This window comes from Puntigrus tetrazona, chromosome 24 (genome assembly GCF_018831695.1).
Source record: "Puntigrus tetrazona isolate hp1 chromosome 24, ASM1883169v1, whole genome shotgun sequence".
In the NCBI taxonomy this organism is placed as follows: Eukaryota; Metazoa; Chordata; class Actinopteri; order Cypriniformes; family Cyprinidae; genus Puntigrus; species Puntigrus tetrazona.
Genome location: NC_056722.1, coordinates 6,946,428 through 6,973,540, shown reverse-complemented (window position 1 = coordinate 6,973,540; position 27,113 = coordinate 6,946,428). Strand labels below are relative to the sequence as shown.

Below are 27,113 nucleotides of genomic sequence, written 5' to 3'. Positions count from 1 at the left end.
GAAAATACAGAAATAAATCACTCTTTAACACACATTCACAGAGAAAACAGATGATTTAAAGTGTAATAATATTTCACAAATCTTACTATATTTTTGATCTAATAAACACGGCCTCGGGGAGCGAAGGAGATTTCTTTCACTGATTACTAACAAAAGCTAATCGTTGACATAAAGCAGTCAAATAGCTCATCCTGTCTCAGTCCAGATCGGCTGACTTTATAGAGATTCATTTGTGTTCATTCATGAAGGTCTTTTCCTGGTGAGAACAGAAAGCTCAGTTCGTCTGCATTCAGCCTGATTTTCTGAGAGATATTTGTCTCGTTGACCGCCTGCAGGCTCATCTGTTGAATCTGATGAAGTAAGAGCTGAACTTATGAACCGCTGACACACAGAGGAATGCTGGGAAATGAGCGGAGCCCCGTTCCTCCCTCGGTGGAGCTGACACCGCCAGTAGCCGAGGATCTCCCAGATAAAAACACATGACTTTCAGCCTGAGGCCTTGAAGCTGTGATGAATCTGTTACCTGCCTACGATTTATTTACTGTGTCTGTCTGATACACTCTTAAATATAAATACATACATACATAACCTTTATATGTATTTTTATTGTTCAAAGGTTTACTCACACTGACAATTTGTTTTACTAAATGTAATATAAAAACGTAATTTTATTTTTAAATGTTTGTTTAGCCAATTTACACCAATTCATGGCCATTATATTTCAATGGATTATATACAGTAAAAGAGAACAAATACAAATAACATTTTCAGTAGTTTTAAATAACTTTTGTTTTGTCATTGCACCCTGTTTTGCTATTATTGATATAATAATAATAATAATAATAATAATAATTATTATTATTATTATTATTATTATTATAAACAAATAAATACATTTTTATATATTATAGACCCTGCTCTTTTAAAACGTTATGTATTTATAAAAAGTTTTAAGAGCAGGGTCATGTGTTATTAATCTATAATTTATCAACAATGTATTTATTTATTTATTAAAATGTCCAAACTAAATACATAAGACATGTAATACATTTGTTTTATTTTTTTGTTTTATTTTAGTATTAGTATTATCGCCATAATATTTTGTTAAGATTTTAAATGATTTTACTTTCATAGATTTTCTTTTTTTTTTATACGTGTCTATCTTTTCATTACGATTATTTATTTAGCTTTAGTTAGCCTACTTCATCTTAAACTAGTTTAACAATTTTTTTCTTTTTACATTTTGACCCGGCAACTAGGCCAAAAATAACAAATAAATATAATCATTTAGGTTTTTATTTCAATTAATGAAAATGTCTTTTTTATGGCTTCAGTTTTAGTTCTAAACTGAACTTTAATTGACTTCATTCTAAACCTATCCTCGTTCGCCGCCAATCTACAACATCCCACCAAATCTGAAAAGAAGGAAGTTGCTTCTTCAAAAAAGCGTTTGTTGGATTCCTCGAGCAATCCTGCAGAATCAGTCAATCGATGTGTAATAATGACCAGATTAAACAATGTTCACCCGAGGAGTTTCATTATTGAACGCCGAGACGCGGCTGTCCAGATCAACACGGAGAGATTCGGACTCACCCTTCATCGTGGTCTTCGTCGGCTCGGCGAAGAGCGGGATGAGTAAGAGGTAGATGAGGTAGACGAAGGACAGCCAGTTGTACCGGAACAAACATGCTGTGAAATCAAGAGAAAATGATGAGCGTGTTTGTCTTCTGTCTCCAGACCGTGATAACAGCTCATAAATCAGACGCTGCTTCTACTAGAGTCTTTAATTAGAGAGGAGGCCCTTCATTCATTAAAGGATGTGATACGCTGCATGCAGCCGCAGGCTCGGCGACGTCCTGTCAAACCCCGCATTCCTGCCCATCATCACCCGATCCTCCTCAAACACACGCCTGCTTCAGGGAGGGAGCGATCAGACACGCACCTTCGTCCCTTACACTCGGAGCCTGATTTATAATGCATGCTGAAGAGCGTGAATATAAAAGCTGACGGAGAATCAACGTGGTTTATACACCATGAACGATAGATCGTTGCACATAAATGAGAACGACGCGCGTCTAAAGTCTAGCAATTTACTTTTATAGTAAATTAAAGGATTGTGGAAATATACATACAAACCCCTTCAAAGACAGGAGGTCAAGTAAAGTAAAAAGTAGTGCTTCTGATGCATAAAAACAACAACAAAAACGATTAATTGCACGTTTCTATGCGATTAATCCCACCTTAGTTTTTAAACATATTTTTATGTTGCAATAATTTCACATGCAATCTTCTAATTAATGTACAAATGTATTTGTTCAACGGCATCTTTTTTATATGACTGCTATGGAGTAATACTGACTTCCTTATAAACATAAAATAATAATAACAATACTTAACCACTGAGTATAGCCATTAATCATTACTTTACATATAAGAACCATCATTTTAAACGTGCATTAAGCTGAACTTAATACAATCTTCACATAAACCCATTTTAATCAAGGTCATATTTAGCTGCTAGCCGTGGCCCTCGGCAGAAATACACCACAACTGATTCTCAAACACTACACAGAAGTAAACACGTTGATTCCCGCCGAGCTGCTCAATATTAGGTTGTCTCTTTAGGATCCGTCACTCGCACGCAGTAGAGTCAAGTTTGCCAATTTCTAAATAAGCGAAATCACACAGATTCGTACGAAAGCAGCATTCGAGCTAGTGATTGAGAGCTAAAACAACATATAACATCTCTTCAGTTGTAATAATCATGCACAAGGTTTAATGCGCTGAACAAACGGGGCTCAGTGCTGACGGACGTCTTCTGAAGCCCAAAGAGAAGATTAAACATGGTATTTCTGGGAAGTGTTCAGTCCCCTGCCGGACGAGCCAAACGTACGCATGCTTTATTAATCGTGTGGAGCTGCCCTGTTAGAAACACTGAATCAGTCTTAATTAAATCAAGCATCTCTCCTTCATCTGCTCCATCTGACTGTTTTTGCATCGTTTCTTTGGCGTCTTTGAAGACGCGTGAGCCTTGTTTTCTCGGACAAATCGTGCAGAGCTAATGCAAAACCAGCGAAGGGAGGACAATTTGCTTTGGTTTGTCTCATTTGAAGCCACATCCTGGCTTTTCCCAACCTGGAAATGAAACATGCTTCAGCTGCACAGAGCGAGCTCTTCTCCGTTCCCTCGTGAACTAAACCCGACCGCAGCACAAACCGACGGGATGCGACCTCCAGCCGTCATCTCAAGATCCCACGAAAGAACCGTTTGATTTTAGAGACTACACACGACTGGAGGAAGCTCACCAAAGATGACATATCTAACCAAAAGTCTAAAAATCATATGTTGCATTAAAAAAATTATGCTTTTTTGCAATAATTAAGCACATTTCCCTGAACAAGTGAGGACTGTCACTGTATATCTGAGAGAAATCAATACTTTTATCAATCAAGGATGCATTCAATTGATTTATAGTATTTAAAATGGTTTATATTTCGAATAAACGCTGTTCTTTTGAACTTTCTATTCATCTGTGTATCCTGAAAAATAAAATGCATCACAGTTTCCACAAACAGTATTATTGTTCTCTACACTGATAATAATCAGAAATGTTTGTTGATCAGTAAATCAGTATATTATTCTGATTTCTGAAGATCATGTGACACTGAAGACTGGAGAAATGATGATGAAAATCACTGAAATAAATTACACTTTAACACACATTCACAGAGAAAACAGATGTTTTAAATAGTAAAAATATATAGATTTTTACTGTGTTTTTATATCAAAATAGATGCAGCCATGTTCAGCACAAGAGGCTTCTTCTTCCGAAACACGAAACATTGTATTCTCTGTCATTCAATTATTTCTAGATAGATAGCTTGGTCCTTAAAGGAACGTTCAAATAAATGCACAAATAACTGCATGCGTCTTAAAAAACGAGTGCGTTTAGCCGTTTCTAAAGGTCTGTCTCTGTCTGCGTTAGCATGGTTTAGTGGTGGATTGTGGGGGATTTTCAGCACAAACACTGATTTAGATTTGGAGGCCGCGTCCATCCATCTCTGTATTGTGTGACGCCGGCCGCCTGAATGCGGTCTCAGTTTGTGGCGTTAGCAGGATTAGCTTCATTAACGCTTCCCAGACGCCAGCTTCGGCCCTTCATCGTCCGTGTTTAGAGCCGAAGCGATGGGCTGCCGGCCATCACAAACACACCGCCGGACCCCGATGAAGTCAGCTTTGTTTTCATCGCCGCGCTGCTAACGCTGAGCTCATTAGCCCCGTGTAGTAAGCACTGTTCGAGCGGCTCGTTTACGCTGACCGGCATCTCTCTGGCGAGCTTCAGCACAGCATTCTGGGATTGAACCGTCTATCTGCGTCTCATATCGTTTGGTTTTAAAACCAAACGGTGACAAAATGTGTGAAAGATGGTACACGGTTTACAGTTAGGATACAGAACGCAACACTGACGTGGACGACACAACTAGTCTTTCAACAAAACAGTTTTTCAAAAAACGAATTGTGACAAAATCCATCAATAAATCGATAATGCATCAGGCAAACTGCAGTAAAGGTTAAGATATCGGAAAAGAGATGCATAATGTATTAAAGTTAGTTAACTGAGAGTTTTGCCATACACACATACATTTGTACACACACACACACACACACACACACACACACACACACATTTTAAACTGGTATTCAGTATCAGAAATAAGAAGTAATTTAATTAATCATAATAACACAAAAAGCATTAGACATAATAAAAGCTCAAAAATGTTAGAATAAGAAAAAGCTTCTCATTGGTTATTTTCACCTTCAAGTTTTTGTACTGCATGAATAAATAACTGCACAGAATACATATTTTGATAATATGCACATGTATTTATTTATATATATTTTTTTCGAAATATATACATGCATCTGTGTGCATTTGTATATAGATAATAAAACGCATTTGTTTTGTAAAGAAACACTTATTTAGGATGTGATTAATCATTTGACGGCACTATTATAAATGTAAAATATTTTGATCTATGTTTAAATATTATTCGAAACAATATAATATTGCTATTTTAAAAACCGTGACGCTTCAGGGGTGTTGAGTTAAAACAACAAATTGTACGACATACCTATAACTCGCATATAAGCGTTTTAACCTGACACTCCTAAATGATTCTTTGACTGCGGCTGAAATGTAAAACTGAATGGATCCGTTTGATCTCGGACGGGTCGAGTTAAATGAGTCAGAACGTCAAAGACATGTCTGTAATCAAGCGCTGTTGTGAGTTTAACAGAAGCTCAACATCTCATCTCCACCGTCTTCTGTCTGAAAGTGTTGATTTAACTCTCTGTTAAACAGATCATCCGTGCTTTATTATCATTACCCAGATTCTTTATTTCAAAACCAGTTTGCTTTTGATTTCTCACGAAGAACTTTTTGTACACGCGTGTTTTTCCGCAAGTAACAGGCCTCGAGGAAACACCGCGTATAGTAGCATATTTGATTGGAAATAAACAGAGATAATGTTCGTGACTCGGCTGAACGAGTGCAACATCTGTGATTAATGTTTCAAAATGTGTTTTAATTTGCATTTTGCGTGTCAAATGTTGTTAAACGCGGTGCTGTAAACCCGTCCGGTGCCCTTTAGTGGATGTGAGTCAGAGTCTTCTACGCTAAAATAATGTTTGAGAAAATCTCCGCACTCTCTGGCAATGATACAGACCGCTCAGACCTTTGATTTAATGAGTCACTCAACCCAGCTTAAAGCCAGAAATGAAAATATCCCCAACAGCAGACCAACCACTAACCATCTGATAATGGGCTCCAGCCTGACACACATCTTCTGTTCACTCAGTTTGTGGAGGATGCAAATATAAAGAGATATGCAAGAGGACAGATTTTATATATATATATATATATATATATATATATATATATATATATATATATATATATATATATATATACACACACACAACTTCTTAAAAAGTTTTATAAAAGGGATTAGGACCCATGAACCAAACCAACTACAAAGTGGATCGAAACATTGACAAATTTCATTTTGTTTGTTTGGAGGAGAAAAAAGCAAACCCAACAACAACAAAAAAACTAAATCTAATGAGACATCGTGTGATTTTACAGTAAAATACCATTAAATGTCTGTGAATGAGAAAAACAACAAGCAGTTAATTTACAGTGAAACAACATGTTCTGAACATTTCCTGTATTTAAAAGGTTATTTGATTTCCTCATAAATTACAGATTTTACCTGTAAAAATTACAAATAGTGTTGTATATGTTTTTACATTTTTGCTGTCTTTTTTACTGAATTATTCTGTCAATCACAGCTTTTGTTGTTCATGTAAAATCAGCAGGTTTATTCTTTTTTTATAGAAAAGTAATTTAAATAAATTTTGTATTTATTTTATGTATTACTGATCCTACTGAAATTAACATTTGAATTAATTTTATTTTTGCATTTATTTAAAAATATGCATAGAAAAGTAACGGAGCTGAAGCTGCTTTATCCCAGCTTGCAGCTCCTGACTCTGATTGGTGGAGACTTCTCTGTAGAATCATGGGTAATGTAGTCTTTCACCAGGAATTCTGCTGTTCAACATGATTATTAAAAAATTTAAAAAAATGGCCATCAGTTAACCTACTTACAGTAGGTCTGTTTTTAACGGTTTATAAGTTATCATTAAAAATGAGTTTTTCAGCTTTTGTAAACTATTATTAAACTGTCCAATCAGAATCCAGTATTAAACGCATGTGATGACTCAAACTGTGGTTTCTATCATTCATGAACGCAGCGCTGCAAGGATTACGGACACCTTTAGAGGATTCAGAAAGATTCAGAAAGATTCAGAAAGATTCAGAAAGATTCAGGAAGATTCGGGAAGATTCAGAAAGATTCAGGAAGATTCCGAAAGATTCAGGAAGATTCCGAAAGATTCAGGAAGATTCAGGAAGATTCAGGAAGATTCAGGAAGATTCCGAAAGATTCCGAAAGATTCAGAAAGATTCCGAAAGATTCAGAAAGATTCAGAAAGATTCAGAAAGATTCAGGAAGATTCAGAAAGATTCAGGAAGATTCAGGAAGATTCAGAAAGATTCAGGAAGATTCAGAAAGATTCAGGAAGATTCAGAAAGATTCAGGAAGATTCAGGAAGATTCAGAAAGATTCAGGAAGATTCAGAAAGATTCAGAAAGATTCAGGAAGATTCAGAAAGCACGGACTGGTTTCACGTGAATTGTTTTGCTGTGTTCTGTTCACAGAACGTTGTGTTCTAATCTTAAGCGTGGTGAATGAAAATATGAATACATGCTGGGATCTGGCATAAGTGTTTTATTTGGTTAGCTGTTGGAATTAAACGTCCCAGCATTCCTGGCAAAGACTTTTACACCCAACCTAAATAACACCGATGTTGACATTGAAATAATACCAAAGTTCACAAAAATATACTCAAAAATACCCAAAATACCAAATTTTATATTAGAACTGAACATTAATGTCAGGCATAAATGTGTCAGTTCATTGATGCTGGGGAATTTATGAGCGTTTGAGAGGACAGAAAAACCACAGGCAGAAATAGAGAGGTGCGTCTGCATCGAAACCATGTTCACACACACACACACACACACACACACACACACACACACACACACACACACACACACACACACACACACACACACACACACACACACACACACACACACACACACACACACACACACACACACACACTCACACACACACACACACACTCACACACACACACACACACACACACACACACACACACACTCACACACACACACACACACACACTCACACACACACACACACACACACACACACACACACTCACACACACACACACACACACACTCACACACACACACACACACTCACACACACTCACTCTCACACACACACACACTCACACACACTCACACACACACACACACACTCACACACACACACACACTCACACACACACACACACACACACACACACACACACACTGGTAACTGGATATGTTATTTCTTCTGCTCTGTTTACGTTCAGACTGAAAAGTCTCAGTTTGGCCCATCGCTGAGAGCTTATCTGTTTATAGTTAACTAAAACTAAACTCAAAAAGACCGAAGACTATTTTAAAATTAAATTTAATACAATTAAAAAAAAAAAAGCTTTGCATTTGCTTTGCATCACCCCAATAACTAGAACAGAAAAAAGCATGTTATAATTATTTACAGGTTTTTCATTTTATTTTTGTTTTAGTACATTTATTGTTGTTGTTTTTTTTCACTTGCTTCCTTAATTCCTTCCTTTTTTTACCATTTTTTTTTTTAAATGTTGTACAAATCATTTCAACTGTATATTTAATTGAACTTTTCAGTTAAACCTTTTAGTTGAATGTACTTAATCCTAAAAGAAAAAGTAGTTGATAATAAATGATAATAAAATAAAGAAATAGACTATAAAGTGAACACAGATCTATTGGGGCACTTAATGTAATTTTACAGTAAAATACTGCTAAATATACAGTATAAATACATCATTTTTGAAAAGAAAAAAAGGTTTTCCTTTGTAAAGTTGTATAATTCCCCTCAAACGAGTTGGTAGTTTTTCTTCTTCTTTCAGTGTGTTTTGACAGCATCAGCTCTATTTGGATTTTATGCAGTCATATTTCCTTGATCACGTTTGTTTCGGTGTCTGACCGAAGATATATCTGAAGAAATGAAGCAGTTAACCCCGAATCAGGTGCGTTTGGTCTGTACGTGTTTATAATCGATCTGCATTTTGACCAAAAAGTCAAAGAAAAGCTCTTTAGCCTCTATATATACGGAGATGATTCAGTGCAAAGAAATAAACAGGCCTATACGCCGTGTTAATATCCATCATCGGAGTTTACGCTGAGACTCGAACAGGTTTATGCCGATAGCATGTCTACAGTCTATTAAGATGCTTTATGAGTGATCTGGATTTAATACACATTTTGTCTGAGATATGAAGTAAACTCTCGCCGCTGTGCTCCACAAACAAGAGATCTGTTGGAGAGGTCTCTGTCGTCAGCCGCTCGCTCGTAATGTCATCAAAGCCTGTACGATTACAGGCCTCACATTCACAAGAAACCAGAACCAGAGAAGCCACACTGAGACGCTCATTCACAAATAACAGAAGCAGGATTACAAACAAAGGTTCCTCAAAGAAGCAGCCAGCCACAGGTTTTCTTTAAAGAACCACCCATTTCTTTATAAGCTTTTTAGAATTCTTTCGCCTCAAAGAAGCTTAAAGGTTCTTCAGATATTAAGACAGAAACGTGAATAATGTGAATAACTTATATAAAGTATGGCTAGTTCATTGAAATAAATATGCATTTAATTTAAGGTATTATATGAAAAATGTGTAAAATATTTTTACACAGTTCAACTTGTTTTAAGTATGTCAAACGATTAATATTGGTGCAAAAAAAAAAAAATATATATATATATATATATATATATATATATATATATATATATATATATATATTTTTTTTTTTTTAATACGTGTACCATGAATATATAAAAACAAATGCATACATGCATATATTTAAGAAAAATATATTAAATATGTTATATACAACATAAAATATATGAAAAAATATTTACACAGAAATATTTTCTAAATATACGTATATATAAATGAACACACACATTATTTATCTGTGTGTACTTGGTATATTATGTAAATAAAAATTTATTTTGGATGTAATTATTAGTTTGACAGCACTATGATAGTAGTTTAGTTTATATAGATTTATATTTTCCATTTTCGTTTGCACATTTGCACATTTGTTTAGTTTGCATGCAGTTTTCACTCATTTTATTTTATTCAATTGATTTTATTTTTAAAAAAATTGTGATTCGATTTCAGTCGACGTTTATTATTTAGTACTAACTTTAACATACAATACCAGGTTAACATGTTTTCCAGGTAAACAGAACAGAAGTGCTCGGTGTGCAGATGATGAAAGCGCAGCACACACACACACACACACACACACTCACACGCACACACACACACACGCTCACACACACACGCTCACACACACACACACACACACACACGCACGCGAGCGCCGAAGGTTCTGTGTGTTTGTTTTGTCTGCCACCGAAGCTTTCAGGCTTCATGGAGAGCGGCCGGCGCTCAATAGTTAACCTTCAGCGTCCGCTCGTCACTTCAGCTCCCTCAAACACAGCTGTCCCACGCAGCTCACGCTCACAGAAACACGCTCCACGTCTCAAGAACCTGCAGCTGCTGGCTTTCGTGGCGAGAGAAGGTTCTTCAGACCATAGAAAGCTAAGAAAGAGGTGGTTTGACTGAATGGAACCAAAAATGGTTCTCTTGTCTAACAATATTGCTTTATATTTCAGTTTAAATTTGTATAAGTTGATAAGTTAAAGCATATTGCCACGATTTATTAATCATATCTTTTTTACAGACAATAAAACTGCGACTCAACCAATGGCGTCAGTTCGGGGGCGGAGCCTTCCGTGTTTCTGACCAATAGCAGATGGGGGAGCGGTTTTGTTTCAAAATTGAAACAAAGTTTCAAAATAGTTTTTTAACCTTTTTTCGCTGTGCGACAAAGGAGTAATAAAAAAGAGGCTGTAGTCCGTTCTGAGAGCATCAAGCAATTATAAAATGCTTTTAAAATATGATCTAACGTGTGAGAAAGAAATGATGCCGTTTTGGACAAAAACATATGACGTATGGCAACATATTCGCAAATGAAATGTGTGTACATATATTAAAAGCAGGGTTTAAAAACAGCCTCGTTTGAGTGTGAATGTGCTGAAAGTAACACTTCAACATAAAAAAGTCATTCAAACTAGAAAAATGCTGAAAAAAAATGCAAAACAAAGAGTTAAGGAAGGCGTTAAGACAGAGAAGCGCCGGAGAACGGCTTCAGCTCGCTCCGAGCCACACAAAAGCTCCTTTCAGGTACAGAGATGTATTTCAGAGAGCGAGCTGTCAGATTACAGACAGGAAACGTTTAAGATAAAACTCCATGAATAGTCGTTCTGTGCAGCAGGAGAAGAAAAAGCAACACCCAGAAGGAACACATGAGCGATCAGAACACGTTTAATATAAAACTGGCTTCGGCCCGTTTCAGAGCGGCCCTGTATGACCACTCTCCCGTACACTACCAGTCAGCAGATTCTGAACATTAACAGCTTTTTTAGCTTTTAAAAGAAGTGTCTTCTTCGTTCCAAAAAAAGCAGCAACATTGTGAAATAGTTTTACTATTTAATATAACTTCTTAAAGAGTGATTTATTTCTGTGATTTTCAGCATCATTCCTCCAGTCTTCAGCGTCACGTGATCTTCAGAAATCATTATTAATATGCTGCTCAAGAAACGTTATTATTATTAACAGTTGAGTGCATTTTTCTTTTGATTCTTTTGATGCCAAAAATCGGCATTTATCTGGAAAAATACATCAACAAGAAGAAAAAAACACCTTTGTAACATTAAACGCTATAGTAATACTCTTAGTAAGTGATCAAAAGTGATGATTAAGACGTTTATATTATTACAAAAGATTTCTATTTCAGATGAAAGCTGCTCTTTTGAACTTTCTATGCTTCAAAGAAACCTGAAAACAATTCTTCTCAGCTCGGTCTTGAGCAGTGAACCTCGATCACACGCATGGAGGAATGGTTTTAAAAATTCATCTTTAAAATCACTGGAATAAATAGGATTGGAAATAGAACAGCTGTTTTAAACAGTAAAATATATTAAAAAAATACCGTACTTTGGATCAAATAAATGCAGCCTTCGTGAAGAGAAGAGAATAATAATAATAATAAAAAAAAAAAACCATTAAAAATCTTAAAATGTCCAAAAACTTGACTGTGTATGAATATGTATGGATTAAACACAATCCCGAATATGATAAAGAAAGCTTTAATAAGCTCTATTACGCAGCCTCTTATGAAGATAAGAGCTCGTCCGTTCACTCCAGGCTCTGAGCTGAATCTTCTCCGTCTCCTTCAAACTCCGAGACATGGTTAACATTTACAGCTGTGCTGTCTGGACGAGCTCAAGCAGAACTAAAACGTCTCCTCAATGGAAGATCAAGCGGCGTGCCAGGTCTGACTCGGGCGATCGCTGATGTTTCCCGACTCCTTCAGCTCCTCTAATCCCCAGGGCTTTTGTCTGCCGTGCAGGGAGGAACCGGGCCGGGATTCAGACACAAAAGAGCCGAGGCGCGAGACAAAGCGGGGCTAAATGGAGCGAGACTCTGAGCGCCGTCGGTGAAGGAGAGCGTTGAAGACGTAATTAAGGTGCAGAAGATCCTGGGATTTCTGCAGAAGTCTGTGATTGGGAGTTTAGCACGAAGGTAAAGAGCTGAAGTGGTTTCTGTGTGCTTCATCACAACCAGACCTTCTCCACGCTCACAGCCTTAAACACAACCAGGCATGAGACTACACCGATAACCGTGACTATAGTAGTGTCCACACCGATGGATGAAACCTTCTGCTCATTATAACAGAGACTGCTTTAGTGTCAACTTCATTAAAGTGGAACTTTACTAACATTCGCTAACATCATTTGAAGCCTTATATATGTATAAAATGTATTGTAAAAGTAGTTTTAATTCATGAATTATGTCTTGTAATGCACACTAGAATTAACTGTAAGATCTGATGAATAATTGTAAAACATTACAATACATTATAACTCTTACCGTTACACTTTTAGAAAGAATAAGGTATTAAAAGACTACAAATAAATATTATAATGCATTTTAACTACAAATACCTTTACAGTGCATCGTACATAGGGCTTAACCGAAACATTTTATTTCAGCGGTTACTAAAATTTTATTTATTTTGATTCTGTTTCACTTGTGCTAAAATAACTAAAGCTTAAACATAAATAAAAAATAATAAAAACTCCGCACTGTAGATATTAAAAAAACACTAAAATGACCGAAAAAAGCTAAAACTTTAAATAAATGCTAAAATTTAAATAAATACAGAAAATACGAATTAAATAAAATAGTATATAAGTGATACTAAAATAGCTCTGGTATTGTTATCGAGTAATTAAAAGCTGTACTGTTATTGTTATTATTCTGACTCACGGCGTGAACGTGCCTCAAGGCAACAAAACAAGAAATGATGCTGGCAACCATTTTGACGGTATTTCTGATTGAAAACAGTTGTGTAAGTCGTGCATAAAGCAATGCAGTTTCACCAGAATCCCCCACAAGCTCGTTCCTCCAATCAACCTGGGATATACTTGACATTCAACAAGAAAACGGGGTGGGATTTCATGCTTTGAAAGCGACTGGATTGTGAAAAGAAACGCAGAATACAAATTCGCTTGAAATCAGTAGCGGTTTGGCCGCTGACTAACATCATCCGCAAGGAAAAGCCAGCAGGAAAGTAAACAGGCTTCAGATTTTTGACTTTAATGACATTTAGTTTCATTGGAGCTTTGATACTCCTTCACCAAACAAATCATGTTTGCTTTCAAACAGCAGTGAGGGCTTCAGAAGTACTCAAGTTAGCGGTTAAATGAGTCTACTAGTCTGTTTAGAGGAATAAAGAGGCGTAATGAGAGCGTGACGAGTACGGCCTGACGTTAAAGGAACTCAGAGACGTGGATCTTCATCTCCTTTCTGCCCGCGCCGGGTCAAACGCTCATAGACGTACTGCTCGTACTTCAACGTAAAGCAAAGTTTGCGTGAGGTTTCTGGAAGAGAGACGCGCCAAGAGAAGCGGACGCAAATATTTGATGCTGGGTCGACTTATAAAACTAAATAGCTGCTGTTTACGTCCTGTATACGCAAAAACAAAACATTGCCCTCGAACGCAATGAGATGTTTAGGCCCAGAAGTCTGGGTTCACCTTCAGGCCCGATCCCACCCACAGATCTCCTCAGCTCGTGTTTATGATGCTCAGATTACTGACCTGATACTCAAAACATTTCAAAACCAATAAAAGCGGAAGCCGGCGCTTTATTTGGCTTTGATTTTCATTATTTCTGCGAACCTCTTTAGAAAAGCCGTAAAACTCAAAAAGGACGGCTTGCTTACCCAAAAGAGCAGGGTTTGACCTTTGCTTGGTCCTCTTTCTAGGTTCACAGAAAGCATTTTGTCAATTCAAAAAAAGTGACAGTAAGTCCTCTTTCTCCTGACCTGGCTGTATTTCCTCCACGCCACGTATAATACCAGGATTTATCACAATATTTAACATCAAGCACTGATGGGTGAGAAAATGAAAACTTGTTTGTTCTTATTTAAACCGGTTCCCTTCATTTAAGACCATGTGCTTTTATTTTTCCCTGATTTGTGTGTTTTACCTTGCTTTCTGTTGTAGTCGTTTTATTCTGTGTTTTTATGATTTATTACTAATATTGTCAATTGAAAACAGAACAATTTCAAGCGGCAAAACATTCGTTTTTTGTCAAATAAGATGCTGCCCAACCTAACTGTGTGTTTAATATTAACGAGCATGAGGAAAATGTGCATCTCGCATGATGTGGCTTTAAAACGTTATCATCAGTATTACTTTAAGAATCAGATATTTATACGCGGAACTGATATATTTCGTCATAATTTCTTCAATTCACCCTGAACTTTTATTTTGGCGGGCCGTTGAGTCTAGCGTGTGTTTGATGGTAGTTGTTCTCTAGAGATGATGTTTGTATTCTACTCTTAGATTCATCCACCTACCTCGCCCTGATTTCTAAATGACCCAAAAAGCAGTGACTGAAAAGTGGTTTCAACCGATCTAAGCCTCAGAGAGAAGGAGCGACAGGCAAAACACAAAGATTTCAGGCAATCCGCAAAACTCCAGTCCGGACATGCCCGGGAAAAACAGCACGTATGGTTTAAAAGCGATGCATTTTGACTTCTTTTGACTTGATTCAGATGCTGATTCAGATGCCGCATGAGACGCCGAGCCGATGATCTGAACTGACTTCGAGCTTCTGATGCGTCTCGTGTTAGTGCTGTCAAACGATTAATCTCAAATAAAGGTTAGTGTTTCCGTGCTGAACACACGCGTGCATGAATTATTTCAAGCTGCAGTCTGAGATTAATAAACAGCCCTTAATACTGTAGCCGGATCTACTTCTGTGTTTATGTCTATGACGAATCACGCGGAACCAGACTAAATAGTCCCTATATAAACACTTATATGTGCACTTTAGTGATTCGAGACGAGACAAATGTTAAAAATCGTGAACCGATACCCGCAGAAGAAAAACTACAGGTTACGGCCGGTTTCGACCAGTTCTTTAGAGTTACTTTAAGATGGTATTAACCAACATATCTTCAAATAGTCGTATCTCAGCCAAATATTGTCCTATCCTAACAACCCTTAATCTTATTTATTCAGCTTTCAGATGACCGGACCGGGTCACATATGTTGCTGACTAGGTAGGCAGCTCACTAGGGACTGAAACAGCTCTCTCTCTCTCTGATCTGCTTTGAGTTGGCGTTTTTATCACAAATAAACAGCCTTTGGAGAACGCTTTGCGAGGAAGCAGAGATCTGCGGCAGTTCAAGCCCTCTCTATCTGAGAAAACAGCGAGACGCCGCCGGGACGCAGACGACCGAGAGTGTCGGCATGAAGCACTGCGTCTGATCTGTTGTCTGTCTAGTGCTTACTTTATCCAGACCGCGTGTTTGGACGAACACCGAGTGCCGTATTACTCATCTCGCACCAGAACAGCTTGATTCATCGCAGGGAAGGAGTGGGGAGAAAACCAGCTGAATAGTAATACTGTGCGTGAATCAGAGCTAGAAATCATCAAGCTGCAACCGGCACTGAAATACTAACTACAAACACTGGAAAGATGAGCGTATAGCATCAAGACCAATCTCAGTGAGAGTTAAACTCTACACGAATAACAGCATTTTGTTGATTGTTGACCTTTGTGAAGCAAGATTATCAATGAATCAATCATAGTTCACAACAGAATCATAACTGATGGCTTCGGCGTCTTTTTAAAAGACTTGTTGGCCTCCAGAACTTAACGGAGACTCTGCTCTCGTCACTGAGGATGTGAACGAAGGAGGATTCAGAGACTCCTTGAGAGTCTAGAAACTGTGCGGGTTTATTGAACAAATATACTGAGAGTTAAGCTTATGATGAAGCTACGCTTCAGTTCATCTTCATCAGTTCATTTACGGTCAAAGAAATGACAGGACCGTGGTGTCCGTAGAGTACAGTCAGTAAAACTGGTGAACGAAAGACGAAAGACGAACAAAATCACAAAATAGACTAAAATGACTATTAACTTAATAATACCATAAAATGGTATAATCATAAAATAAAAAACAGATCTAAAACAATATGCCAAACCCATTAAAACACCAGTTACCGTTTATAATCGTTTTTTTTCTAATTCACTATTAAAATCTAAAAAAAATAAATGTTAAGTTAATTAAAATATAAAAAAATATTAAATGAATTAGATTCCATAATGAATATATATATATATATATATATATATATATATATATATATATATATATATTTTAAATAACAAGTTCTATATTTAAATATATCTATATAGCTAAATCACCATATTTAATAGCCACGTTGAACTTACTGAAATTAGAAATTAATATTGAAAAAGTAAAAATAACTAAATTAAGATTTTTAAATAACAATAAATCTACTTAAAAGCATATTTTATAAAGTTTTATAAGTTCTAAAAGAGTTCATGTTTCGTTGCTATAAAATGTGCACGAGGAAAACGAGTGGAATATTAATCAAAATATGGCCAGATAAGTTAACAGAATGATCTAAACGTTGTTCTACACGCACGAGCACGTAACGTCGTTCTGTCTCAGCTGTAGAAGTGTTTACCTGCGGCGAGGCAGACGGGCAGCAGCAGTCTGAAGACCAGTCCACAAACCACCTCCGAGGCCATCACGACCCGACCCGACCCGACCCGACCCGCACGGATCACACACACCGCCGGGAAACCCGCATGATCCGGTCCCGTCTAGTCCGGTCTAGTCCTCATGGTCACGGAAGGCTGAAGATCTCCAGATAATCCAGGCAGGCTCCTCACTTCTCCTCAGGCATGCCTCGGGCTCCGCTCTTACCTGTTGACGGGAGGGATCATGCTGCGGACGCGTCCCGGTCCCGGTCCCGGTGCCGGAGGAAAGTCGCTTCTCGCTCGCGGCTGGGAGAGTCTGGCATCTGGACGCGCTTTTTCTCCTCCTCAATGAACAGAAGGACCACCCTGAAATCCTCTGACGAACCCGTCCTCCAGTCAGCAGACGAGGAGGAGCTGGAGCCGCGCTTCTCTGAGGAAAGAACGCTTCATTTCAGCCACGTTTAAACGATACAAAAAGGCTAAATCTGCTTATTTAAGGGCAGTTCAAATAGTTTGCTATCAGTTGGCTTACCTTAAAAATGCCTAAATACAACTACACCGCTTTCCAGTGCAACGTGCTCGAGACGGATAGAGAAAGTTTTTAGAAAGCAAATGAACGATTACGCGCGCTTTTAAATATTGTTTATATCGCATTTACTCTATATTTTATTGAACTAGCCTATATTTGTGACCTTGCACCGTAAAACCTGTCAGTTTTGCGAAATTGATTTATACATATCTTATACACATCTTTTTTTTTGTTTTTTTTTGGACAGGATAGTATTTGTCTGATACACAACTTTTTTTACTGAGGGTGCAAAAAAACAAAAAAAACCGTAATATTGAAAAAAATCTCCTTTAAAGCTGTCAAAAAGAAGTACATTACTAATCAAATATAGTTATATTTACGGTAATTTACAAAATGTCTTCTTTGTATTTAATATCCCAGAAAATTGTGAGTCAAATGACTCATTTTTATTATTTTCTTTACATACAGACGTATTTTTATTTTTACTTGTAATGTTTGTTTGGATGTAAAAGTAAATAAATCGTATTAGAGAAGCTGCAGCGCCATCTAGAGCTTGATTGTTCTGAGCTCAAACTCTTTCAGAGCATTAAGGTAGATCTTAATTTAAAGAGACAGCATTTCTCTGAAATGGATTCAGTGGAGTCACTCCTCAGAGCTGAAAAGTTATGGTCTGATCTTCTGTCTTCTCCAGATGTTCACAGTGGTGACTCTCCTTCTGACGGCACCCATTCACTGCTGGGACGCATTTCTACAAACCTGATGAAGAAACACACTCTCTCTATCTCCTTCGGGACATCCGTGGTTGAACCGGTGCTTTAACGTTAATAAGAACGGATCATGGCTGCTTCGGGAATGATTGAGACCTGAGTTTGGTAATTGTTGTTTCTTCATGGTTTAAATATATATATATATATATATATATATCTCAGAGTTGGCGGTTTTAACTGAAATCCAGAAAGTCTTTCCAAAGTCGTGTTTTCTGGATCTCCGGACAGACCGTATAGAGCCTGGGCCGGATTCAACTGGATCTGCCAAAATTCTGACCTATATTTCATTTCCAAGAGCGCATGCGTATGGATTTAAACGTCTGGATGCGTTACTTTTTACAGAGATCCAGCACGAAACCAAAAAGGTCTATTCAGTGCAAACCAAACGCAGCAGACGAGAGAGAGCTGGATCCACACAGGAGCGCCCCCCGTTAGAGACCCCTTCATCTGGGCTGAAGAACGACTGGACAGCGTTGATTTGAATGTGTTTTTTAATAGTTGATATCAGAGGAAAGCTGCCCCGATACACACACAGATTAGAAAGTGGATTTCATCGAGATCAACGGCAGGAAAACTATAAAAACTGGCAGTGCAAAACTCAAACCTCCGTGTTTTCATACAAGCGTTAGATCTGCAGATCATCCGGTATTCAAAAAACAAACAAACATGAAAATGTCAAATACAGGTTAAAACTGCAGCGCGCGTCAAGAACCTCAGCAGAACCTCTCAAGGATCGGTGAAGGCTTGTAGACGTCTTCATTGAGAAAGGAGTGAGGACATGTGCAACCGGGAGCAAGACTTTCTGTCACGGAGTCCGGTAGAAAAATCTAAACGTGCTTAAAAACAAAACTCAGAAATGATTTATATATGCATACGTGTTTTTAATGGCATTTCCTCTGCTCTCCATAGCGGTGTCTATTTATTCAAACGCACGGTTAAACCCTAATATCGTGAAATATCAGTGCTTTACTCCAGTCTTCGGTGTCACATGATCTTCAGAAATCATCATTGTTATCGTTAACGTAAATAAAGATTCTTTTTAATAACGAGGTTTAGATATTTTACCGGACAACAAGACGCGATCCGGTTAACCGTGACGATCTGAAGCAGAGATTTCATTCGGTGATGTCAAATCAAGCGGAGCGTGTGGAAAATCAGCCGGACTTGGCATCACCCGCATCCTCGTGGTCTCAAGGCACCAGAGGACGTCCGTGGAGAAAGACACTGAATGAACTACAAGCTTTAATGAGTTCAGTCTGCTTGGACGCGGCCTGTGAGCCTGCAGCACAGAAGCAGTCTTGAGTCAAAGAGCTTTAAGATCGTGTTCGTATAAAGTGTCCTACTGTAAATAGATCAAATTTCTCTCAATATTTAGATGTTTTTTTGCTCCCTCGGATTCCCGTTTTTCAAATATCGGCCAAATATCGTCCTTTTTGTCATTCATTGAGCGCTCGGACGACTCACGACTGGTTTTGCGGTCCAGGTTCACGTCCAGAGATGAATCGCTGTTGAAGGACAGATGTGTGCTCTGAGGTAAAAGGCTTAGGATGGGGTCAGAGGTCACGGCAGGTCGTCACGGCCGTAGTTTATTGGCTGCAGCTGTTTGACCACATAGTCTGCGATCTCGAGCGAGCCGGCGGCCACGACCCGTCTGGACATGAGGTCAAGAGCGCCTCCTGCTCACAACAACAACAGTTAACTGACCGGCAATAAAACACACCTGTAACCTGTTTAACTAGCAGCCAGCTCACGCTCAGAGGGTATTATTAGACCGAGATGGCTTTTAATTACCTTAATGAGTTAACATTGAATTAGCTCTTTCTTATATATATATATATATATATATAAATAAAAGAGACAGAGAGAGAGAGAGAGAGAGTCTGTTACAAACTCAATGCAGAAGAAAGTTACTCAAGTAATGACAGATTCATTTTTAAAGCATGCATTTTGTCTTTTTTTTTTTTGTCTAAAACACTTTAATTAATTATTGCCTGATCCTAATAATATCAGTGTGTGTACAGAAGCACATCAGCTGGGGAACAGAAGACATGTGGACTGAGGAGATCTTTGGTGTTGGGGTTGTTATGAGGTGTATTCCTCTCAGGACCCTCGTCTCTCTCTGACCGCGTGCTCATGACTGACCGGCCTCTACAACAAAACCTCTTTGTGTCGCTTCACACACAGACATGCTGTGAACCGTTCCACCACAGAACACACACACACACACACACGCACGCACACACTCGCACACACTCTCATACGCATGCACACACACGCGCACATGCACAAATTTGCACGCACACTCATGCACACACACACGCACACACACACTCACACACACACATGCACAAACTTGCACACACTCACACACACACGCATGAACATCCACACACACACACACACTCATACACACACACACCTGAGACATTTACTATTTTAATGTTGTTTATTCAGTCTTTTTTAATTTTATTTCAATATCTTTCTTATTAAACCTTTTTCATTTTGAGTTCATTTTATTTATTCATTACTTTTATTGATACTTTCTTATACCTTTATTTATTTGTTGAACTATGAGAACTTACTGATGAAACTAACCTGAATGAATTCTACACACAACAGATTTACCAAAGCTAACCTAAACTAAGATGCTTCAAATGTGGAAAACAAACATAATATGACTAAATAGAATGTATTGCAGTTTCTCATGTAGAAAGAATAGTATGCAAACGCCGAGCTACACTAACCTCCTACAGTATAAAGATCCTTTTATGACTGTAGATTTAGTTACAGTTTATATATAAATGTTAAACTCTATGAAATATTGCATAAATGTTTAGATTTTCATCATGCGCTCACCCAAATCCTCGTGTTTAGTTACTGGAGTTTCACTCAGCCTAGCACCTTCCAGCTCAACATTCACAACGGAACGAAATCCCAAAGCATGCATGAAGGAAACGGACTGATGAGACGGGAGCGTGACTGACCTGTGGTGTCCAGGACGTATCCTCCGGCCTCTCGGATGATGACCGCCGCCGCCGCCATGTCCCAGCAGTGCAGGCCGTACTGATAATAGGCCTCGGCCGCGCCGCTAGCGATGTGACAGAGCGCTAGCGTCGAGCTGCCGATGATCCTCACCCTGCGGGTCAAAGGTCAAACCCTGACCTTCACATCACACACTCGCTACACGTGACCCTGGAGCACAAAACCAGTCACGGGGGTCTATCTGAGTGGTTTGTCAGGACAGGATATATATCCCAAGCCGCTTCATCTCGACATCAAAACGAAACACTATTTTGGTCTTTTCGCGTTGATCCTAATAAAAATGAAACGGAGCGTTAAAAACTGAAAACGGCCAATCACTGGAGGAGGTTCAAAAATGGTAAAAGGTCAAATAAATGCATTTTATCAGATGATGATTTGTCAACCTGTTGTTCGGGACTCCCAAATATCAAAATAGGAAGCTTTCATAATCCATAATAGGGACATTTTAATATCCTAATGATTTATGGCAAAATGGTGCATTGTTGTCTATTGCTACAAATATATCCGTGTGTTTTATGACTGCTTTTGTTCTCCACATCACTCTTTATTTCACACACGTGTACAGAGCACTTCAGCGGATGAGTGTTTTCCGACGTACCCATGAGTAGGTGCACTCAACAATTTCTTCATATTCCCTAAAAAGACATCCAGGGTTGCGGGGTCTCTCTTCGCTCCGATCTCTGTGAGAATAAGGGCCTTTGACACATCTGAGGATGAAAGCGTGTCACGTTATTTGTATCAAGGCTACATCTTTTTGAAACTGAGATGAATACGTCACCTGAAAGCTGAATAAATAAGCTTTTGATCTGTTAGGACAGATACATGCCAGGTACAGGAGCTCGTGCAGAATCAGTCTGACGCCGTGGTACGGTTTAAATACTAAAGGCTAGCGGCAAAATTATGTCGGTAAATTGAGATTTACGTTTGGTCAATTTGAAGACGTTTTTATCCAAAGTGAGAATGAGAATCAACCATAAAAGTAATAATAAGTGCTATGAGAATTTTCATTTAGTGCATACAACAAGGTTGTATTTCATTAACTACATAATAGATTAAAAGAAGTATATATATATATATATATATATATATATATATATATATATATATATATATATATATATATATATATATTTATCTGTGAATCCTGAAAAATAAAATGCATGATGGTTTCCACAAAAATATTGTGCAGCACAACTCTTTTCTTGAGCACCAAATCAGTATATTAGATTGATTTCTAAAAGATCATGTGACGCTGAAATTACGGTAAAATTACAGTTTTCACAGAAATGCACATACTGTATGAAATTATTTCTAATTTCTACTGTATTTTTGGTGACATAAATAAAGCCTTGGTGAGTAGAGGAGACTTCTTTCAAAAACATGGAAAAATCTTACAGCCCCCGAACCTTATTATATACTGACCAATAAACTATGAAGATTGTAACTATTAATTTATAATTGAAATAGTTTTATTATGCCATTATAAGTCAAATAGGTAAGTAATTGAAAGCTGACCTCGTTCTTTCGAAACCTGTAGCCGCACACCATTGCAAAAGGCTCCATGTCCTTTCCTGGCCGTGTACAGCGTCCCGTCAAAACAGTGGTAAATGACCCCTAGCTCCAGCTGAGGAGCAGAAATCTTGTGATTATAGAACATAAACACACGACGTCCACGAGAGCGCCCGTAATTCTGAGCCTGTACGGCTTTATCGGTGTTTACCTCTTTCTTTACAGCAAAGCCGATGCTCACCGCCACCATAGGGAAACTGAAAACAACGGATTGTGTGTCGGCAACTCAAGAATATACTTCTATGGCAATTTAAACCCCGCTTATGGTGGTTATGGTACCTGTGCACGAAGTTGCAGGTCCCGTCGATGGGGTCGATGATCCACGTAGGGTCGTCGGTCAGTTCACACTTCACACCAGCAGCAGACGATTCCTCACCGATAAACCTACGATTATATCCAACATCACGTAAACATCCGAGAACAGTCATATACACGGCTGTTACAGAGAAATACCAATCACTTAACACTTCACAGTGAGTCTGGAGTGCCCTTTTATGGATGACAAAGCTAAAAAACCTTCTATGGGAAAAGTAATAGGAACATAGCTTTGATTTACTTTTATTATACAAATTTAAGCTATATAGAAAGTAACTAACTAAATAAAATGTCTCTGTCAGGTATGCAACACTTATTCCCAGTATTCAGTCATACTGATGAAATTAGGATCCCTAACAAAGCGCCACTATTGCTGCTCCCTCTACGACAAGAAGATCGGGCATAGCTTGCGTGGAAGGAGCCTATGCCTTAGTCTCTCCTGACCCATACATTAAGACGTATTGGATAACATTGGGAAAGCGTGCCCTTTCTAGAATCCACATCTTGTCCTTAAGGAGGTATAATGAGAAGCTCACACATATGGCTGGCATTAAGGGCAGCACAACATATGGAGTAACTCTGAGGTGGTCTGCCAAAGGAGAGAGACAGGCTCACCAAGAGAGGAACCATACCGTGGAAGAATTCAAACACGGGATCACTGTGGAGATCAAAACATATGGGCACCTAGTCCAGCACAGAGGTCAATGCGGCAATGCAGAGGAAGAAGCAACACTCCTCGTCTAGTGTGCTCTCACCCCAATCGGGTACGGCATGTCATAGGTGGGAAGTGTGAACAAGAACAAGAAGAACAAGCTTTCTTCAAGGGTACCACTTGCATGTTCACCACAGGGTCAGAACTACTCCTGTGCAGCTCCTTTAGGGCCTATTTCTGGTATCCTGCAGGACTGCCTGAAGGGTGGAGGCAGCCTGTCCAGACAAGACAAGAACTTACAGGTCTTGGATCGGAAACATGCGTTACCCTTCCAGGTCCAAGTTCTTGGACAAAATTGCATCACAACCATGCACTCGACCGAGGGGAACGCTGCATACCCTTGGCCATCCCACCATCGAGGGTAGTGAGGGAGGTACCATGCGTGACCTAGTCACCTCCTCGGGCACTTCAGGGTAGAACGGCACAGGGGCAGGTGGCTGAGAACCAAAAGAATCCAAAGTGGGACACGCAGCCGAGTCCTCATCCCCACACTCCAGCTCTCCGTCCGATGCTGCAGGCGGTCATCCAGAGGAGCACAGGACGAAACGACCAGTCCCTCATTAGAAGAACCGGCATGTTCACCTAGAAACTCCAGGATGGACTCGGCCGGTTTACCCCCTTTTTTGTGGATATTTTATGTTCTTCCTATTCTCCTTGTATGACGTTTTGATTCTTTCGGTTTTCGCTGGTTTGTAATTTGTGATATCTTTTAAAACACCTCTTCAGCTATCCAGAAGAGAACTGGTGCGACTTTGGGCTGCTTGGCTGCTCCTGGTTCCCCATCAGCCACCAGACCAAAGACCTCTGTTAGTGGTTACCGAAGCGGCTTTATATTTATGTGGTCGTTGACAAAAAGACCTGCCCTTTTGGATCAATTCATTCTCTCCATTTTCCGTTAAGAGTAATTTGATGCTGAATGTGAAACGGAAACCCCACATACCTTAACAGCCAAAGACGATCACGCTTACAAGGTATTTCAAAGTTATATGTTTTGATGGGTTCACAACATACTATCAGAAACATATTCTAGTCTAGTCTGAGAGATGGTAGGCATGTAGTTGTGATTTACTGAGAAGTAGCTGACATGTAGTTACTTATAGTAAGAGTTGCTAAAGTGGACTATCAGAATAAAGCGTAACAATTCAACTTTAGCTTACTTAACAATAGTGCATTTCTCGATACGCGTCCAAAACACAAGGACTTGTGAGTGAGTGAGTGGTTATGTTTAGATGTGTGGAGATGTGTGGAGTAGGTCACGCAAGGCTGGTGTGTGTTTGCACCTGTGTGAGGGGTATTTCTCCCTGAGCGTGGAGATGATGAGCTCCTCCACCTGATGGTCTGCCTCCGTCACCAGGTCGGTCGGAGTGCTCTTGCTGCTCACCTGCTTCTCCTGCTTCACCGCAGACTGAACCATCTGAAGAAGAAAAAGACCACGGTAAGGAGGTCTGCTGCTGGCAGACTAATATCAGGCTTCTTATATTATATATATACATACATACACATACACACAAGCAACATTAAATACTACCATCACTGATATTACCACTGTACTATACTGCAGAGTTATTGTTAACTATAAAAATGTTTCCGTCGAATGGAATAAAGCTTAAATAAAAATAAATGATAAAATATAAAAATTCACATAAAATAATAAAAATAAATACAACGAAAATTTTAAATCTTGTTTTACAACTATTATTAAAGCTACAGAAAAATGACACAAGCACAAAACAAAATATACAAATAACAGATGAAAACAAAACAAAAAAAATAAAATTATTTTATACTTAGCTACTAAAAACATACTAAAACTTAAATGAATTAGTTATGTAATATATAAGGCAAATAAAATATCAAAACAAAATTATTTAACGTAAAAATTAAATAAAAGACCTTTTTTTTTTTGCCTCTGCCACTAACTGGAATAAAATCAGTTTGATTTGACGTGTTAAAAATACCAAAACTAAAATAAACATGAACTGAAGCTATATAAAAACATAAAAACACCCAACTAATAATAAAAATGACAAAAACCACATGATGAATAAACCTTAAAGCACACATGGAATTACTGTGGTGCATGTCCACAAAAACACTAATATATCTTGCATGACACTATCAGTGCATATAGTGTTTGTTATTGCTTGAGGGTGTTATTAATATAACCAACATAACAGATCACAAAATGTAATAATAAATTAGGATAAAGAGCAAGTACAGTACTAGCAGTAATACTATCCTAATAATAAGCAGCGGTAAGAATCGTCTTATACTTCCACAAGCTAACGGCGCACTGTCTGTGAGATATATAGCTTTATAACAGCTCACTATATTCTAGAGTTCTCTGCACTTCAGCGCTTTGAGGATCTGCGTGAGATCAACACAAAGCACGGCGTGTTTCTCGTCGCCGTTATGTTTGTAATGAATGAACCGAATAAGGCGCCGCGACGCGTTAACGTTACCTGCCCGGCTCTGCGCGCGACCTGCACGGCTACATCCAAACAGTCGCTCCAGTCGTCCATCACGATCAGCGGCTCACCGGAGAGAGGCCTACACGACACATCCACGACCTCCGATCAGCCCGATCGATCTCGGAGACCCGGCGCTGCTAAACCCGATGCTAACGTGCGCTAATTACACGCATGCTAAGACTGTTTCACACAGATTAGCTCATTGTTTACCATTTTGTAAAGTTCCGTAACACTTTAAAACGCTTGTATTGATAGTTTAATGCGCATGTGTATTAAAAATATAGAAAAACAAATAAATATTTGACGTTTCAAACGATTACACAAAGCTAGCCAGCAGAGGGCGCCAAAACCAAGGCTATTTCTATTTTAGTGACATCAACTTGTTAATAAATTATTTTTTTTGGAATCCTTTTCTCATTGGTGTTCTTTGTAGTCGTTTCTTCTTCATTTATTTTCTTTTTTTGTTTATTTGAAGCTATTACGAATTTAGGTGACAATTTACAAAACACCGATCCTCTAGATTTTTATATTGTGTTAATATTCTTTTTATGAGAACAAAAAAACAAAAAAAAAAAAAACGAGAGCATATTCTGACGGAAGAATATTTTGCTATCAAGGTTTTCAATAATGGTAAAAAAATTGATTGTCAAAAATAAATACATAAATGTCTATACATGTTAGAAGAAATTGCTCTTTATTATTGGACGATTTTATTATTATTTTTTTTTAATTCTACTAATATCTCTCACACATTTGTTAAATAGGTATCAAAAGAAATCACCCTCACTTTGGTTACAGTAT

General features: G+C 38.3%; 2 protein-coding genes across 5 annotated transcripts in view; both read right to left on the bottom strand.

Annotated features, from left to right (window-relative positions):
* The window catches only part of LOC122329477 (piezo-type mechanosensitive ion channel component 2), a 108,841-nt gene extending 91,817 nt beyond the window's left edge, over positions 1–17,024 (bottom strand). For all 3 annotated transcript variants that reach the window (XM_043225722.1, XM_043225724.1, XM_043225723.1), the window contains exons 1-2: positions 16,892–17,024; positions 1,594–1,689 (exon numbers count right to left, since the gene is read on the bottom strand). In XM_043225722.1, the coding sequence (XP_043081657.1) occupies positions 1,594–1,689; positions 16,892–16,955 (160 nt within the window). In that variant the 5' untranslated portion in view covers positions 16,956–17,024. The remainder of the gene's footprint in view (positions 1–1,593; positions 1,690–16,891) is intronic.
* Positions 17,025–17,134: 110 nt separating this feature from the next.
* On the bottom strand, positions 17,135–26,646 carry impa2 (inositol monophosphatase 2). Of its 2 annotated transcripts, none has more exons than XM_043225726.1 (8): positions 26,304–26,646; positions 25,122–25,255; positions 23,094–23,198; positions 22,966–23,011; positions 22,761–22,869; positions 21,844–21,952; positions 21,188–21,339; positions 17,135–17,337 (listed from the first exon to the last, which is right to left on the bottom strand). In XM_043225726.1, the coding sequence occupies exons 1-8, from the start codon at positions 26,361–26,363 to the stop codon at positions 17,150–17,152; spliced, it is 903 nt and encodes a 300-aa protein (XP_043081661.1). In that variant the 5' UTR covers positions 26,364–26,646; the 3' UTR covers positions 17,135–17,149. The 2 variants fall into 2 exon arrangements, with proteins under 2 accessions (XP_043081661.1, XP_043081662.1); XM_043225727.1 differs by lacking the exon at positions 17,135–17,337 and adding an exon at positions 18,677–19,879 and having other exon boundaries at positions 26,304–26,642.
* Between the last annotated feature and the right edge of the window lie 467 nt (positions 26,647–27,113).